This window comes from Physella acuta, unplaced genomic scaffold, assembly GCF_028476545.2.
Source record: "Physella acuta isolate Inbredline_101_S28 unplaced genomic scaffold, ASM2847654v3 ptg001419l, whole genome shotgun sequence".
Classification (NCBI taxonomy): domain Eukaryota; kingdom Metazoa; phylum Mollusca; class Gastropoda; family Physidae; genus Physella; species Physella acuta.
In genome coordinates, this window is record NW_026732934.1 from 96,823 (window position 1) to 111,873 (window position 15,051).

General features: G+C 37.4%; 1 protein-coding gene across 1 annotated transcript in view; it reads right to left on the minus strand.

The window, feature by feature from the left end:
* The window catches only part of LOC131927565 (prolow-density lipoprotein receptor-related protein 1), a 184,362-nt gene that overhangs the window by 78,170 nt on the left and 91,141 nt on the right, over positions 1-15,051 (minus strand). Inside the window, exons 2-4 of the mRNA XM_059283275.1 lie at positions 3,954-4,112; positions 2,019-2,147; positions 675-695 (exon numbers count right to left, since the gene is read on the minus strand). Of these exons, the coding sequence (XP_059139258.1) occupies positions 675-695; positions 2,019-2,147; positions 3,954-4,112 (309 nt within the window). The remainder of the gene's footprint in view (positions 1-674; positions 696-2,018; positions 2,148-3,953; positions 4,113-15,051) is intronic.

The following is a 15,051-nucleotide window of genomic DNA, read 5'->3' on the forward strand; positions in this document are numbered from 1 at the left end:
CTTTAAAATTTTAAACTGTGGTAAAATCAATTATAAGGTTAGTAATGATAAAAAAAAAATGATTTTGTGAATTAGTATAAAAAAATTCTGTTTAAAAATGTATGTGATTTATTGGATGAAGAAAAAAGTTTGCATGAAAAATAAATAGATATAATCTCACTTTACTGGCTGCAAAAACCAACAACAAAAAAACTTTTAAAGCTTTGATTGATGGTAGCCATTGTGACAAGTATTGAATGAGTGCCTGTGGAGTGAAGTAACTGTAATGTTTTATTTCTTACAAAAAAAATCTGAACACATGATAGCAGTCAGCAATAATCTTCCAGCATTCATTCAGTATTAATTTGTTTTAGCTAAAAAACAAACACTGATTTGTTTTAGAAAGAAAACAAATATTGATTTTAAAAATCCAACGTGCCAAAAATAACCACACATATTTCAACAATAGAATTTTGTTTGGTTTTTAAAAAAAATTAAACTCGTCTAGTAAAAACTAATTATTTCAACTTTGTTTTGGCAAAAAAACAGGTTGAAATTTTTTAAAATCCTCATGAAAAGGAATGAATGCAAGGGGATTATTTCAGTAGAATAGATAGAGCCAGAAGAATGCGGGATGATAGGATGATAAGTGATACAAGACTAAAGAAGAATACAAGCAGGGTATGAACAATTACTTTTCTCCGACTTCCTCCGACCTGGGAAAAACAAAACAAAAAATGAAAGCAAAAAGATAAAAATTTGGTGGAATATTTTTAAAACTGGAACTCTTGTTTTAAAGAAAACAAAAACATCCAGTTTCATAAAAGCAGAATCTGTTCAGAAATGTAAAGAAAAACAATGTAGCTATAACAACAAAAGCTCCAATACCTGCATTTAATACATTAATACACGTTTTTAAAAAAATGTGGAAAACAAAACAAAACCAGACTACAAAAAAAAACTTTATTATAAAAAAAAATTTTAAAAACCCAGAACACATGTGCTTAAAGGCTATGCTGTGTTTATAAAAATAAATATATACAGAACGTGATAAATTTTTTCTATCAAACCCGTCAATATTCTGTTATCCAGAAAACCTGAGCAGCCGTACAATGAGACGAAAAAATAATAATAAAAACACTGAATTCTTCAAGTCATCATAAAACAAAACTTAACTTTTCCAAACTAATTTTAAATTTTCAGCGTATAATCTCTTCATAATTGAAAGGCTACTGAAATGGAATAATATACATTGAGATTTAAAATATCAAACATGTAAAAAAAAAAATATCTCTCCAACATAAAATGTTAGTGATTAAATCCAGTGATGCATGAAGTTTTCTGAGCAAAAATTCACAAGATTAGTTCACTTCAGTGCACTAGAAAATGCCGGACTGTCATGCAAAGATCGCTTCAAGTTCAAGTTTTTGTAATTCACAATATTCATATTCCGAATCAGACGGCACAATGCATAAAAAAACAATGTATTAATTACTAAGAGTTTGATTAGTGACATCAAAAAAGAAAAACAGAAACATGAACGCAGAGTCTAAATTATCTGTCAAGGCCACAATGCATTTCAAATCGTTAAAGCCTAAAATATATTGTATAATAATTTCCAATAAAATCAATAAGTTATATAAGACAAAAATATAACATTTAAGACATAATATATAATTCAACTGATGGTGAGGTCACGTGTATCTGATGTTTAGTCCAACAAACAGAAATTTCACTATTCTAACAGAAAAAGGTTACATGCATTAAGGTAGTAACAACCCCATTAAAGTGCTGTACTCAAAAATTATCTGCCTATCCGTTTTAACTTTTAGTATTCGTCTGACTCTTTTACAGAGTTAAACATTTTCAAAGACATATATCAGCTGATCTAAGAAAAAAACAAACAACATAAAATCCACAAATTAAAATAATTTAATTTGATTAAATAAATATACAATAAAAATTTACTACTGATGAAATTTTGCTATGGGTAAGAACAGCTTTTAATTCCATCATATTATTCCTAGCTTAGAACTTACATATTTCAGGGGCTTCGTCCTCCCCGAGATCACAGTCATTCTCCCCATCGCACTGCCAGCTCTGGGGAATACATCTGACTTGGGACACATCAGAGCATTGGAAATGGTGGCTTGCACAGTGGGAATTTGCTGTAGACAGAGCCATAGCAGTTGGAAATCACAACACAACATACACAGTCACAAAATATTTCTACATTATTGATAAAAAAAATGGAGGTCGGCGTTGGCGGGTCGGTAAAGCTCATGGTTGCTAAACCGAAAAGTCCAGAGTTTGAACCTAACGTCAGATGAGGCCTGATAGCTGGAGAGATAACTCCAAAATCAAACAACTGCTGCTTTGAAATTTGTTCTTGGATGGACAAAGGCTATAGAAGTGAATCCAGAAAAGCAGGCTGAAAAACAGTGGAGTGACCACACAAAAACAGTGGAGTGACCACACAAAAACAGTGGAGTGACCACACAAAAACAGTGGAGTGACCAGCATTAAACCAACTTGGGCTAGATCTGACTTACTGCAGTTAAACTCATCATCCCCATTTTCACAGTCCTGGTCCCCGTCACAAAAACAGTGGAGTGACCACACAAAAACAGTGGAGTGACCACACAAAAACAGTGGAGTGACCACACAAAAACAGTGGAGTGACCACACAAAAACAGTGGAGTGACCGCACAAAAACAGTGGAGTGACCAGCACTAAACTAACAGCCAACTACTTGGACTAGATCTGACTTACTGCAGTTAAACTCATCATCCCCATTTTCACAGTCCTGGTCCCCGTCACAAAAACAGTGGAGTGACCACACAAAAAAAGTGGAGTGACCACACAAAAACAGTGGAGTGACCAGCACTAAACCAACAGCCAACTACTTGGACAAGATCTGACTTACTGCAGTTAAACTCATCATCCCCATTTTCACAGTCCTGGTCCTCATCACTAAAACAGTGGAGTGACCACACAAAAACAGTGGAGTGACCAGCACTAAACTAACAGCCAACTACTTGGACTAGATCTGACTTACTGCAGTTAAACTCATCATCCCCATTTTCACAGTCCTGGTCCTCATCACAAAAACAGTGGAGTGACCACACAAAAACAGTGGAGTGACCACACAAAAACAGTGGAGTGACCACACAAAAACAGTGGAGTGACAACACAAAAACAGTGGAGTGACCACACAAAAACAGTGGAGTGACCACACAAAAACAGTGGAGTGACCAGCACTAAACCAACAGCCAACTACTTGGGCTAGATCTGACTTACTGCAGTTAAACTCATCATCCCCATTTTCACAGTCCTGGTCCTCATCACAAAAACAGTGGAGTGACCACACAAAAACAGTGGAGTGACCACACAAAAACAGTGGAGTGACCAGCACTAAACCAACAGCCAACTACTTGGGCTAGATCTGACTTACTGCAGTTAAACTCATCATCCCCATTTTCACAGTCCTGGTCCCCGTCACAAAAACAGTGGAGTGACCACACAAAAACAGTGGAGTGACCACACAAAAACAGTGGAGTGACCACACAAAAACAGTGGAGTGACCACACAAAAACAGTGGAGTGACCACACAAAAACAGTGGAGTGACCAGCACTAAACTAACAGCCAACTACTTGGACTAGATCTGACTTACTGCAGTTAAACTCATCATCCCCATTTTCACAGTCCTGGTCCCCGTCACAAAAACAGTGGAGTGACCACACAAAAACAGTGGAGTGACCACACAAAAACAGTGGAGTGACCACACAAAAACAGTGGAGTGACCACACAAAAACAGTGGAGTGACCACACAAAAACAGTGGAGTGACCACACAAAAACAGTGGAGTGACCACACAAAAACAGTGGAGTGACCACACAAAAACAGTGGAGTGACCACACAAAAACAGTGGAGTGACTAGCACTAAACTATCTGCCAACTACTATCTGACTTACTGCAGTTAAACTCATCATCCCCATTTTCACAGTCCTGGTCCCCGTCGCACAGCCAAAGTTTGGGCACACACAATGGCCGTTTTTTCTCCCTGCTGTCTGCTGATTCCTGGCAGACGTAGGAATCTGGAGATGGGCAGCCTTCTAAAGCAGAGGAATCATCTGGAATGAGAGATCAGAAACACATCAATTAAATATAAATTCAGGAATAATTACACTTGGTAGTACACCATGTTTTTCTACAAAAGTGATGGTGTCATCTCATCACATTCTCATTTATGGTTCCATTCTTACACCTTGTCCTGAGCTATGGTGAATTATTTTTTTTTTGAGGTTGCTCTGTGTGTGTGGTGGAGGAGATATGTAGATGTTAAGGGAGGTAATAGATATGTTGATGTTAGGGGATCTAACCAATTCTTGTGTTTAGTTATCAGGGAATTTAAAAAGATGTCAAGTAACTATCAAGTTAATACCATTTATTTTAAACTTTCTTTCTTTCTAAAAATTGATTATTTTGGGTTACTTAAATATTTTGAATAGAGCTAGTTTGTCATTGCCAGCTTATTTAACAAAATGCTAAACATCACAATTACTTACTCAATTACAATTTTTTTTAAAATTAATAATGGGATAACCATTCAGTTTGAAAAATGAATAACAGTGAGTTATCGAGTGGAGAATGAAAATAACAGGTTCTGTAACTTATAACAATTTCTGTCGTCCAGATGAAAAAAACCTGAACATGCATTTTTGTTTTTAACTCTATTTCTATATTTTTCATTGTTTGTTTTTCCTTCTATAAACCTCAAACTGTACTTAAAAGGTGCAACATTTCTCAGTTATTTCCTTAACTGTGAGGCTGAGACGCCAAAAGATTTTCATATATATATTAACATATACAAAACAAGATCAACATTGCAATACATTTATTAGTCCATTTTAAAAACATTAACAGCCACTTTACTATAATGTCAAAATACATTGATAAACTTTGATATAGATAAAGTCTATCTACTGAATTGGAAAATTTTAAAAATAATTAAAATTGTTATTGTAGTCTCCAAACAAAGAATTGAATATCAACTAAAGCTTCTTCCCAGTGTTATATTTTTAATAACCAAGGGAGAGAACTAATAACTCTGCTCCCAAAAAACATTAAAAATTTTGAATTTTTAAAAAAATAATCAAATAAAATGCAGATCATTGTTTATTATTATGCAAATCATGAATATTAAAAATCTTTGCTGAGTGTCATTCCAATCTTTAATCTTTATAAATTTTATAATTATTATTAAACTCTAGTTTAAATAGAAAACTATTAGCTTCATTATACAATTATTTTGTAGATATTATAGATGTTTTATTTTTAAAATTGTTTTTTGCTTTTCTTTATCTTACTAAACAAATTTTTATGATGAGGGGACTGAGTGGTCTAGCGCAGGTTGAAGCGGAAGAGCCAAAAGTTACAATTTTCAAAATTTCCCTGGTTTTAAAGAGCCACTAACATTTTTTGTATTTCAAATATTTTATTTTTTATTAAGATTATTAGTATTTGTTCAAGGAGCTGGAGAGCCGCATCTTGATATCAAAAGAGCCGCAATGCGGCTCGCGAGCCGCAGGTTGCCGACCCCTGGTCTAGCGGTAGAGAGCTGGTTGCTGACCCGAAAGTCTCGAGTTCGAATCCGGGTTCAAGTCAGTAGATTGTCCCTGAGTCCACCCAACCCTGATGGGTACCTAACTCACATTAGAGAAAGAAAGGCAGCTGACCATAGTGTTGAAAGGTCACAGAAACAAGTGAACTCTACTTTACTTGCCCCATAGACCTTCAGGTTTAAAAGCGAAACTTTCTTTACATCAACATCAAATTCTGTACATAATTTCGAACTTCAAAAATGAAAAAAACGAAAGGTTAAAAAAAAAAATTTGTATGATGAAAACTGTAATACTAAAACAAACTAATGCTGTAGATTGCATGTCTGAGGTTAAGAAAAAAAAACATAGATGATAACTACCACAGAATTTTTGTTTTGTGAAGCATTCTGTAAATGATTGGATGTCCTATGCATGTAAATCTTATGCAACTTTTGTTAAATTGGTTTGCTGTAAATACTCTATATGTATATATGTTTCTACAGACATACATTCACACATGTTGATGTTATTTGTGGAAAATAAAAGTAGGCCTATTCAACAAAAAAAAACATTATACTATGTTATCCATCGGATTACTGTCTATAGAGTTTAATACCCACTAGGAACAAACTTCGTCAAATCCCCCCAGATAATCATCTTAATTTTTCATCTTAAAAGGTGGGAAGGACTGAGATTTTGGGATTTTTTAAAAGAAAATCTAACCAGGGGCAATACATTTGGAAACTGCTCTGTTAAAATGCAAATACTGCACACAAGCTAAAGCTCCTTATAAGTTAAATCATAGACTGCTGACCCCTGATTAGGTCAAATATATGGTTTGTAATGGCACAGAATAATGCTCTACATGACATGTAATGTTAAACTACCACATAGTTTCAGTCCTGAATATAAATCCTTTATCAACTCTTTTGTAATACTTGAATTGATAGCTACAAAATGAAATTCAAAATATAATCTTTTATACATGACTGATCAGCAGTTTAAACCTTGGATCAAACTGATGAAATAAAGTTAGAACCTCCAGACATTACATCAATCTTTCTATAATTACATCACTCTAAAAATCTACATCAGACTCCACACACATTTTTTTTTATCTTGTAATTCTTTTGAAATTGAGGCTTTAAGCATTAAGCTTGTGCAATTTCTTGGGAATTCATCCCTTTCAGTGGAGAAATCCTTTTTGACATAATGTTTATAAGGAGAAACAAGATCTAAAGATTGTGTTAAATCAAGTCTGTGGACTCCCTCTCCCCTCAATCTCTCTCATGTCCACCTCCACCCCCACCCCCTACCTACCCTCCTCCCATAGTGAATCAATTCAGTTCCCATCTCCCCAGTGTTATCACTGCCATCCTAATGGTCTTGACCCCGTCTGACCCAATCAGATCAAGTACCATAATCCTGGTATGCTGGTGTACTACAGTCTTAGATACCCCTGACAAAAGGGTGGTGGTAGGGGTGGGTTGGGGAGGGTAACAACAGGGTTCAGTTTAGCCAGTATAATAACTTTAATAAAAAAACTCATGTTTGAAAAAGATAAAAACTCATAAAGATTGTGGGTCCTCAATAAATGATGTCATGCGCTAAAAGGAAGAGAGGGGTGGGAGGAGGTTCTGACTTTAGGAGAGGGTTTATACCATTCTCTGATGGGTACCTAACTAACGTTAGGGAAAGTAAAGGCGGCTGGGCATAGTGCTGACCACACTATCTCTTCATATGCTGAGGTCACAGAAACAAGTGAACTCTACTTCACTTGCCCCATAGACCGTCAGGTTTGAAAGAGAAACTTTACTTTTTTTATACCAATCTTTACATGGAGAAGATGTATGCTCATGCCTGCGAGGAGAGGGTTTGTGCCAGTACCAGCTTGTAGGGGTGTAGAGGGGAGGTATACAGTGCCTGCGTGTATGGGGGTATGCCAGTGCCTGAGTGTATGGGGGGGGTAGGGGGAGTATGCTAATGGTTGCAAGTAGAGAGGGGTATGCCAGTGCCTGCGTGTATGGGGGTATGCCAGTGCCTGCGTGTATGGGGGTATGCCAGTGCCTGCGTGTATGAGGGTATGCCAGTGCCTGCGTGTATGGGGGGGGAGTACGCCAATGGTTGCGTGTAGAGGGGATTATACCAGTGCCTGAGTCGAACCTAATATGTTGAACGCTTGAGTCAGATAGTGAATCGTATGCTACTACATAATCAAATCACTTTGTCATTCATTAGCTACAGTCAGAGCGTTGCATCACAACATGTCTTACACGGTGTCACGTGTCAATCAAGCCAGCATAAGGGGGGGGGTGTGAAAAGAAGCTGGTGGAGGGGGACAGCTTAACACCATCTCACCGGCACAGATCGAAAGTGGCATGAGGACCCACTCCTAAATTGTGACGATTTGTCATAGAACTTTAGGTGATGATGTAATGGGCTGGTTTTTTTTTCACATCTTGCTTGTGTGATGAAGAGATATGACATCATACAGAAACTTACGAAGAGGGGCAAAAGGTCGTGTCATTATAATTATAAAAAAACTCTGCCGTACTTCATTTTTGTTTTAATTTCTTTCAAGGAAGACTATTAAGGCTAGGCCCCCATTTCATAATTACTAACCAACCAGTGAATGAGAAAATACTCTAATCCAACATATCTTTAAAATTTTTGACTTTCAAAGAAGGACATGCAAAAATGCATGTCGTTTCATTCTAGATAGTGAGTTAGAATTATAAATGGAATATCCCATTCGTATAAATACGTAATATCCATAGGCCTATAGTGTTTTTAAAAAAAAGTAACTCCAACGCCTTAGGAAAGGCTGAAATCAACTCACGTTAGTGCATGAGTAAGTAAGGAAATAGGTAATCATCGTACTCATTTTTAGTTGCCTATAGTTTCAAAGTCGAACATTCATTAAGTTCAGCAAGCTATAACTAGCGCTATTTCTGATAATTGTTCGGATTATCTTTTATTCCCGAATAGGTCTTGTATTAAATGGGCAATGTTTATATTACCTCCATAAGGTGTTTGGGCATGGAAGTACGTCCAATGGAAAGGTTGCGAACACAGTCTGTGGCGGGGGAGTAGATTGAATGAATGTAACAGCCACTTAATGCGCCGATAAGAAAGAGTGGAATCCACTCAAAGAAATTAAAAGACCATCGGGAAAAGTTGCCTGAGTTTGTTTCCACGCATAATTCCCAAACCTTTAAAAATAAACCTACAAGAAATTTCACAAGAGGTCGATTTCTGATGAATGCTAAAAAAAATGCAACAAAAAAAAAACACCATTTGATATCTTACACTTTACAACGATGAGCCACTCTTGCAGAGAAGGAAATGATTGCCTCCGCGAAGCACGAGCGAAATTTCCAGTTCAACATTAAAGGGGGTTAACTCTTAAGGCTTCAAGCGGTCATTAGATCACTTGAGATTTTTTTTAACGCGGTCACACGCCCACCAACTTCCCATTCATAAATGCGCCTACGATAGCCGAGTTCAATAATATTTGTTTAATTTGCTAAAGGCTTTTTTTTAACCTCATTCAGGGGCGTCCGTGGGATTCGAAGTAGGTCGACGTCCTTTTCCATCTCTCCCAACACATGGATTCTTATTGAAAGTGTGGTTTGTGTGTTTAACAGAAATAATACAATTGTACATATTAAGAGGGTTGCAAAACACTAGTAATATGTAGGGCTAAAGGGGTGGGTGAAAGGGTTGACTTTTTGTAATAAAAAAAGAACATGTTTTTAAAACAAAACATCCACTAAACAGTTGTTATGTATGATCCTTGATCTTATCTACTGAAAGAACAAGAAAAACATATTGTACCCATATCGTCTATCTAGGATCTCTCAACCATCGAATAAACATACCATCATGCTACAACCCACACCTTACATTCAAATACCATGTCCCATCAATCCACTGAGCTACCATCTCAAACCTTCCCCACTCCCCAATCCAACACTGGCGGTGATGACGACACAATACAAAAAAAAAAAACAGAACAAACTTCGTGTTACCTCCCAACATTAACGTCTCAAATCCCCCCCCCCCCCTCCCACCATCTCAAACCTTCCCCACTCCCCAATCCAACACTGGCGGTGATGACGACACAATACAAAAAAAAACAGAACAAACTTCGTGATACCTCCCAACATTAACGTCTCAAATCCCCCCCCCTCTCCCACCATCTCAAACCTTCCCCACTCCCCAATCCAACACTGGCGGTGATGACGACACAATACAAAAAACAAAAAACAGAACAAACTTCGTGTTACCTCCCAACATTAACGTCTTAACGCCCCCCCCCCCTCTCCCACCATCACCAAACCTCCCCGTGTTTGTGAATGGCTGTGTTTTATTTTCCGCCATATGGCGACAATCGGAGTTGACCCCGAGTAGCCGAAGGTGACAAAGAATAGACGCGAGGGGGCGTTAATGCACCGAAAATGGGATTAAGGAAGGCCATTCGCGAGGCTTTCAAAAAAATATCCGATAATCCATTTATGTGAGGTGGTGTTCGAAAATGGCTTTAAGCGGGCCGAAAATCCTGGCACATTAAAACTAAAGCTTACTGAAGGGATTGATATTACAGTGTGTGTATGTGGGGGAGGGGGGAGAGATGGGGGATGGGGAGACAAACACATCTGTCCTATTTTAGCCCGTGCCCAGTACAAGAAAAAGGTCGCTCTACTGAATACAAGGAACGACACAGCCGTCTGGGAAAGGGAATCCCCGGAGATTTATCAGCTCTCTAGAGTAGTCTAGAGGGAAAAGTAACAAAAGGGAGACAAGACGAAAATAGGAGTTGCTTCCTCTTTCCGTAGTCAAAGCCTAACCCTTCAGGATTTCGTGAAAACATTTTTTTGCTAATTTATAAATTACCATAACGACATCGCGGTCCATTACGCTGGCCCACGGTGGGCTGTGTGTGGTCAGGGGAAAAAAAAATTCTTCCAGTCTACTGAAATAGTACAAGTCGGTTTCCCACTCATCAACAGCTACTTTCGCGGAAAAGATGTTCTGACAAAGCTTTAGCTTAAAAAGTAATTACCACGTTACTTAAGGTTACAGAAAAGGGACAAAAATCCACTTTATACATATACATATATATATATATATATATATATATATATATATATATATATATATATATATATATATATATATATATATATATATATATATATATATATATATATATATATTCGGCCTGGGTTCAGTTAGCATTGATCACAAATGATATTCAAATGCTCGTTCACCCGAAATTCTACGGTACAACTAATTAAACCACTTTGCTGTTGACCAAATCAGACGTGGCTGAGCGGTAGACCCACGGTTACTCAACTGGAACATACGTGTTCAGTTCTCAGCAGGGATATGTATTTTGTATTTAGTTTTCCCAGAGTCTGCCACGCTACAATAGATACAGTATTCACCGGCGTTTAAAACGGCTTTTTAACTCAGAATAATCTTCTGAAAAATAGAGGGTCGTCAATAAGGGGCGGATATATCACAAATGGTTTTACAATTTAGAAGAGTTGTTTTTTTGTTTTTTTTTGTTTTTTTTTTGGGGGGGGGGGGGGGGGTCGTCCTATACCTTCAGTTGGCACATGCCAACGTAAACGACACAAATGAACCGAAAAGAAAGGCACCATTCCCTCTACCCCCCCCCCCCACCCCCACCTACCAACAGGCACCCAGTGAGTCCGGCACCAAGCAGGAATAAATTACTCATCATGACAAGACAACTTTCTTTTTCCCAACCTCCCCCCGGCTGGTTTGGTGGGAATGCGCATGGGCGGTAGATGTCGACGCCCCGTGCGTAAGAGGCGGCCATTATCAGACACTTATTACGTATCTCATCCGGCGACTGGGGCCAGGACGTCTCGCACACGCCGACCTCAAATTATAGGTCAGGATAGGGCAGGCTCCGCCAGAGGTGTTGCCCGTCAGAGGTGTAACCAGGCCTAGGGCTTGTGTGGCAGTGAGGGGAAAGGGCGAGTTGGTAGTTAAATAACAAGAGACTTTTTTTTAAAAATATGCTTGGTGGTATTTAAATAACAACAGAATAAAAATATGTATGGTGGTATTTAAATAACAATAGAATAAAAAATATGCTTGGTGTTGTTTAAATAACAATAGAATTTTTTATATATATATATATATATATATATATATATATATATATATATATATATATATATATATATATATATATATGCTTGGTGGTAGTTAAATAACAATAGAATTAAAAAATATTCTTGGTGGTATTTAAATAACAATAGATTTTTTTAAATATGACTGGTGACATTTAAAGAACAATAAAAGAATAAAAAATATGCTTAAAATATTTGGTTTTAGGAAATACACCCCCTCAAAAATATATGTATATAAGATGAGGGGGGTTAAGTTTGTAGTCAGACAAATCTATAATTAAGTACAGATAGTGCGGTTATAGATATAAAATATCTAAGATATCTATGTGAAATATCTATGACAGGGGTCGGTAACCTAGAGACAATTTGTTATAAAATAAATGACCATTCACAGTTATAGTGTTACTAGGTTGATGGGCCTTGGATTTCGCAGTAATTTAATTTTTTTTAAAATATAGACTTGTAGAAATCAATGTCTCATACTTCTTAAAACCAACAATTAAACGTATTAAAGAAACTATGCTAACAATTAATGAAATATAGACAGAAACATTTATTAGGAAGAATAATTTTTATAGAAAAAAATTGTTTCGTTCAGCAACATAAAAAAAAACAAGTTAATAAACAGAAAATGATAGCATTGATAAACCGATCGACCCACGAATAACAACACAAACGATAACGTAATCATTTACACACGCAAAAACGAATGTAGCGGACATTTCATTCAATAGCCGGCGCGTCATCCATCTGTAGGATATCAGGGCCCTAATTATCCCGCAGACGACAACAACGACACCTCACAACAAAGAATTCCGGCCATCCCCCTGCACGCGATAGCACGGTCCGCCAACATCTCCTCGCAGACGTGTGTACCTCGCCGCTATAAATCACCGTGAAATCACTGGGGGAATTCCCGTTGGAAATGAAATTAACTACAGCGCACTTTTGGGGAAATCCTCAGCACGGCCGTGTCAAAGAGAACTGGTTAGAGATTTTAAATTCATCGACATTTTTTTTAAGTATGCAGAAAATAATAACCTGATACTTGTAATAGTTAACTATTTTATTTCAATTTTTTTTTCTTAAACATTTTACTTTTTTTTTAAAATGATGATAATTGATACATATATAAACGCCAAAGGCAGTACATTTAGATGTTGTTTTTTTTGTTTTTTTTTTTTTGCTACCCCAACACTTGCCTTAACCCTAGTTAAGCCCCCTAATTCCGAGCCTATGGCTAACCAAATTCCTGATCATAACAACGAGCTTGCAGGTAATATCCTCCCCCCCCCCCCCTCCCCTCCCCATACGATACTGCAATGCCTTGTCGACAAACCGTACCTATTTTTATGAACCCATTAAAATAATGAAAAACTTCGCCTGATACTGATACATTATTGAATAATTAATTTTTAAAATTATGCGATGTGTTATTTTGTTATAATACGGATTTTACAGGGTTTTTTTTTTTACCGATGTGCCGCATAGCATATCTAGTGGTTTTGTCGTTCTAAATGGCTTGAAGCAATGACGACGTCCTCGATGCGCGCCCAACTAAATCCTAGGTGCGCATCTAACAAAGTTCTCAGATCGCATCCAACGAAGTTCTTGGTGCGCATCAAACAGAAGTACTATGTGCGCATCAAATCAAGTCCTAGGTGCGCATCTAACGAAATGATCGGTGCCCATCCAACAAAGTCCACGGTGCGCAACTAACGATGCCTCCGGTGCGCAACTAACGATGCCTCCGGTGCGAATAGTTAAACCGGACGCTGCAGTGACTCAACGAGGCTCTGTCTTGTAGTGGCTATTCCCGGCGACCGTTAAGAGGCATCAGCACGGATTCTGCTAAAATTCTTTTGATCGTGAAAAGAGCACTTGACCTCCAGTGAAGGGTCAAGCAAGTGGACCAGTCAAGTCAAGTTAGTGGTCCAGCCAGTGATGTGTGTGTGTGTGTGCGAGAGAGAGACCGTGGGGCCTGACAGATAGATATGTATCCTCCCTGTTCTACTAATACATCGCTGATCCCCTTTAGATGGTCGTTTAAAATGAATTATGTAGGCCAATGATGGATGGGAAAAACGTCGCCGGTATGAGATTGGCCGTTGAGGTCATTTATAACAGAACTCTGGCCGCGAATAAGGGCTGAGTGAATGGACAGTAACGAAGGCTCTCGGGGGGAAGGACGGCCTTTTCTTTAACTGTGGGCAGATGCACTTTCAAGGGAAGTTGTTAACTTTTTTTTTTGTTAGCATTCAAATCCAGAAATAGAAATATCGAGAGGAGAAGGGAAGAAAACTCTTGTAATGACGGTTCTCTGGAAACATGAGAACTCCTAAACGAGAAGTGGGGATGTGTTTGTTTCGTACAAAAATAAATGGATTTTAATGAGGAAGGGGACGGAATAATTTTGTATTTTTAAAAAAAAGAGTATGTTTTTTTTTTCACAACGTTACTGTAATTTTTTTTCTCACATCACATACACTCATTTCGCGTCATAGCGTCATTTGTAATGTTAAGCCAACCCCGCCCAGAGGGGCAAGTTAGCAGCAGTACGATAATGAGATCAGGTGACCTGATATTATTTCCAACCCACCTGCCCCGGTATTTTCCCCAAAATAACAACGAACAGCTTTTAAAAACACAAATGTGTTTTATTTTTACACCGTTATTAGGTGCCAATCTATGTGAATTTACGCCGTCAGTTAACCAGGATTTAACCGTTAATTTTACCATTAGCTAGACCGTCAGTCGTCAGTTTACTAGAAATTTGTTGAAGTTAGACCTTCATCCATCGTACTTTGTATATGATATGAGTATTTTATGCGTATTTGTGCACTTTCAACTATAAAAGTACAATGTGTTATAATGTAAAAACCATTTAAAGTAATTAAAAAAATAGTTTCAAATTGATAAATACATTTTCTGAGGTATTAATGCTTTAACTATAAAGATCATTTTACACGTGTATTTTAATAGACGTATGTATTCAATGTCACACTTCTGAAATGTAAACATGTAAATTACATAATGTAACGCATACAAGCTTTTCCATCAACATAACTACTACAAGTACACTACATTTCATTCATAAATAAAAGGTATGCTACATAAACAATTTCGCCGTATAAACTTCGATTATAAACTGTTTAGAACATATTAAATATCAATGCGAACATCAGCGGCTTTGATCTACCCATCGATTAGTGGCTGTCAAAAAAAAAACAACCGACAAACATATCAGTACAACAGCTCTAGTGAAGTGTTAGCGCACTCGCGCTTTTAATGGCCTGCGG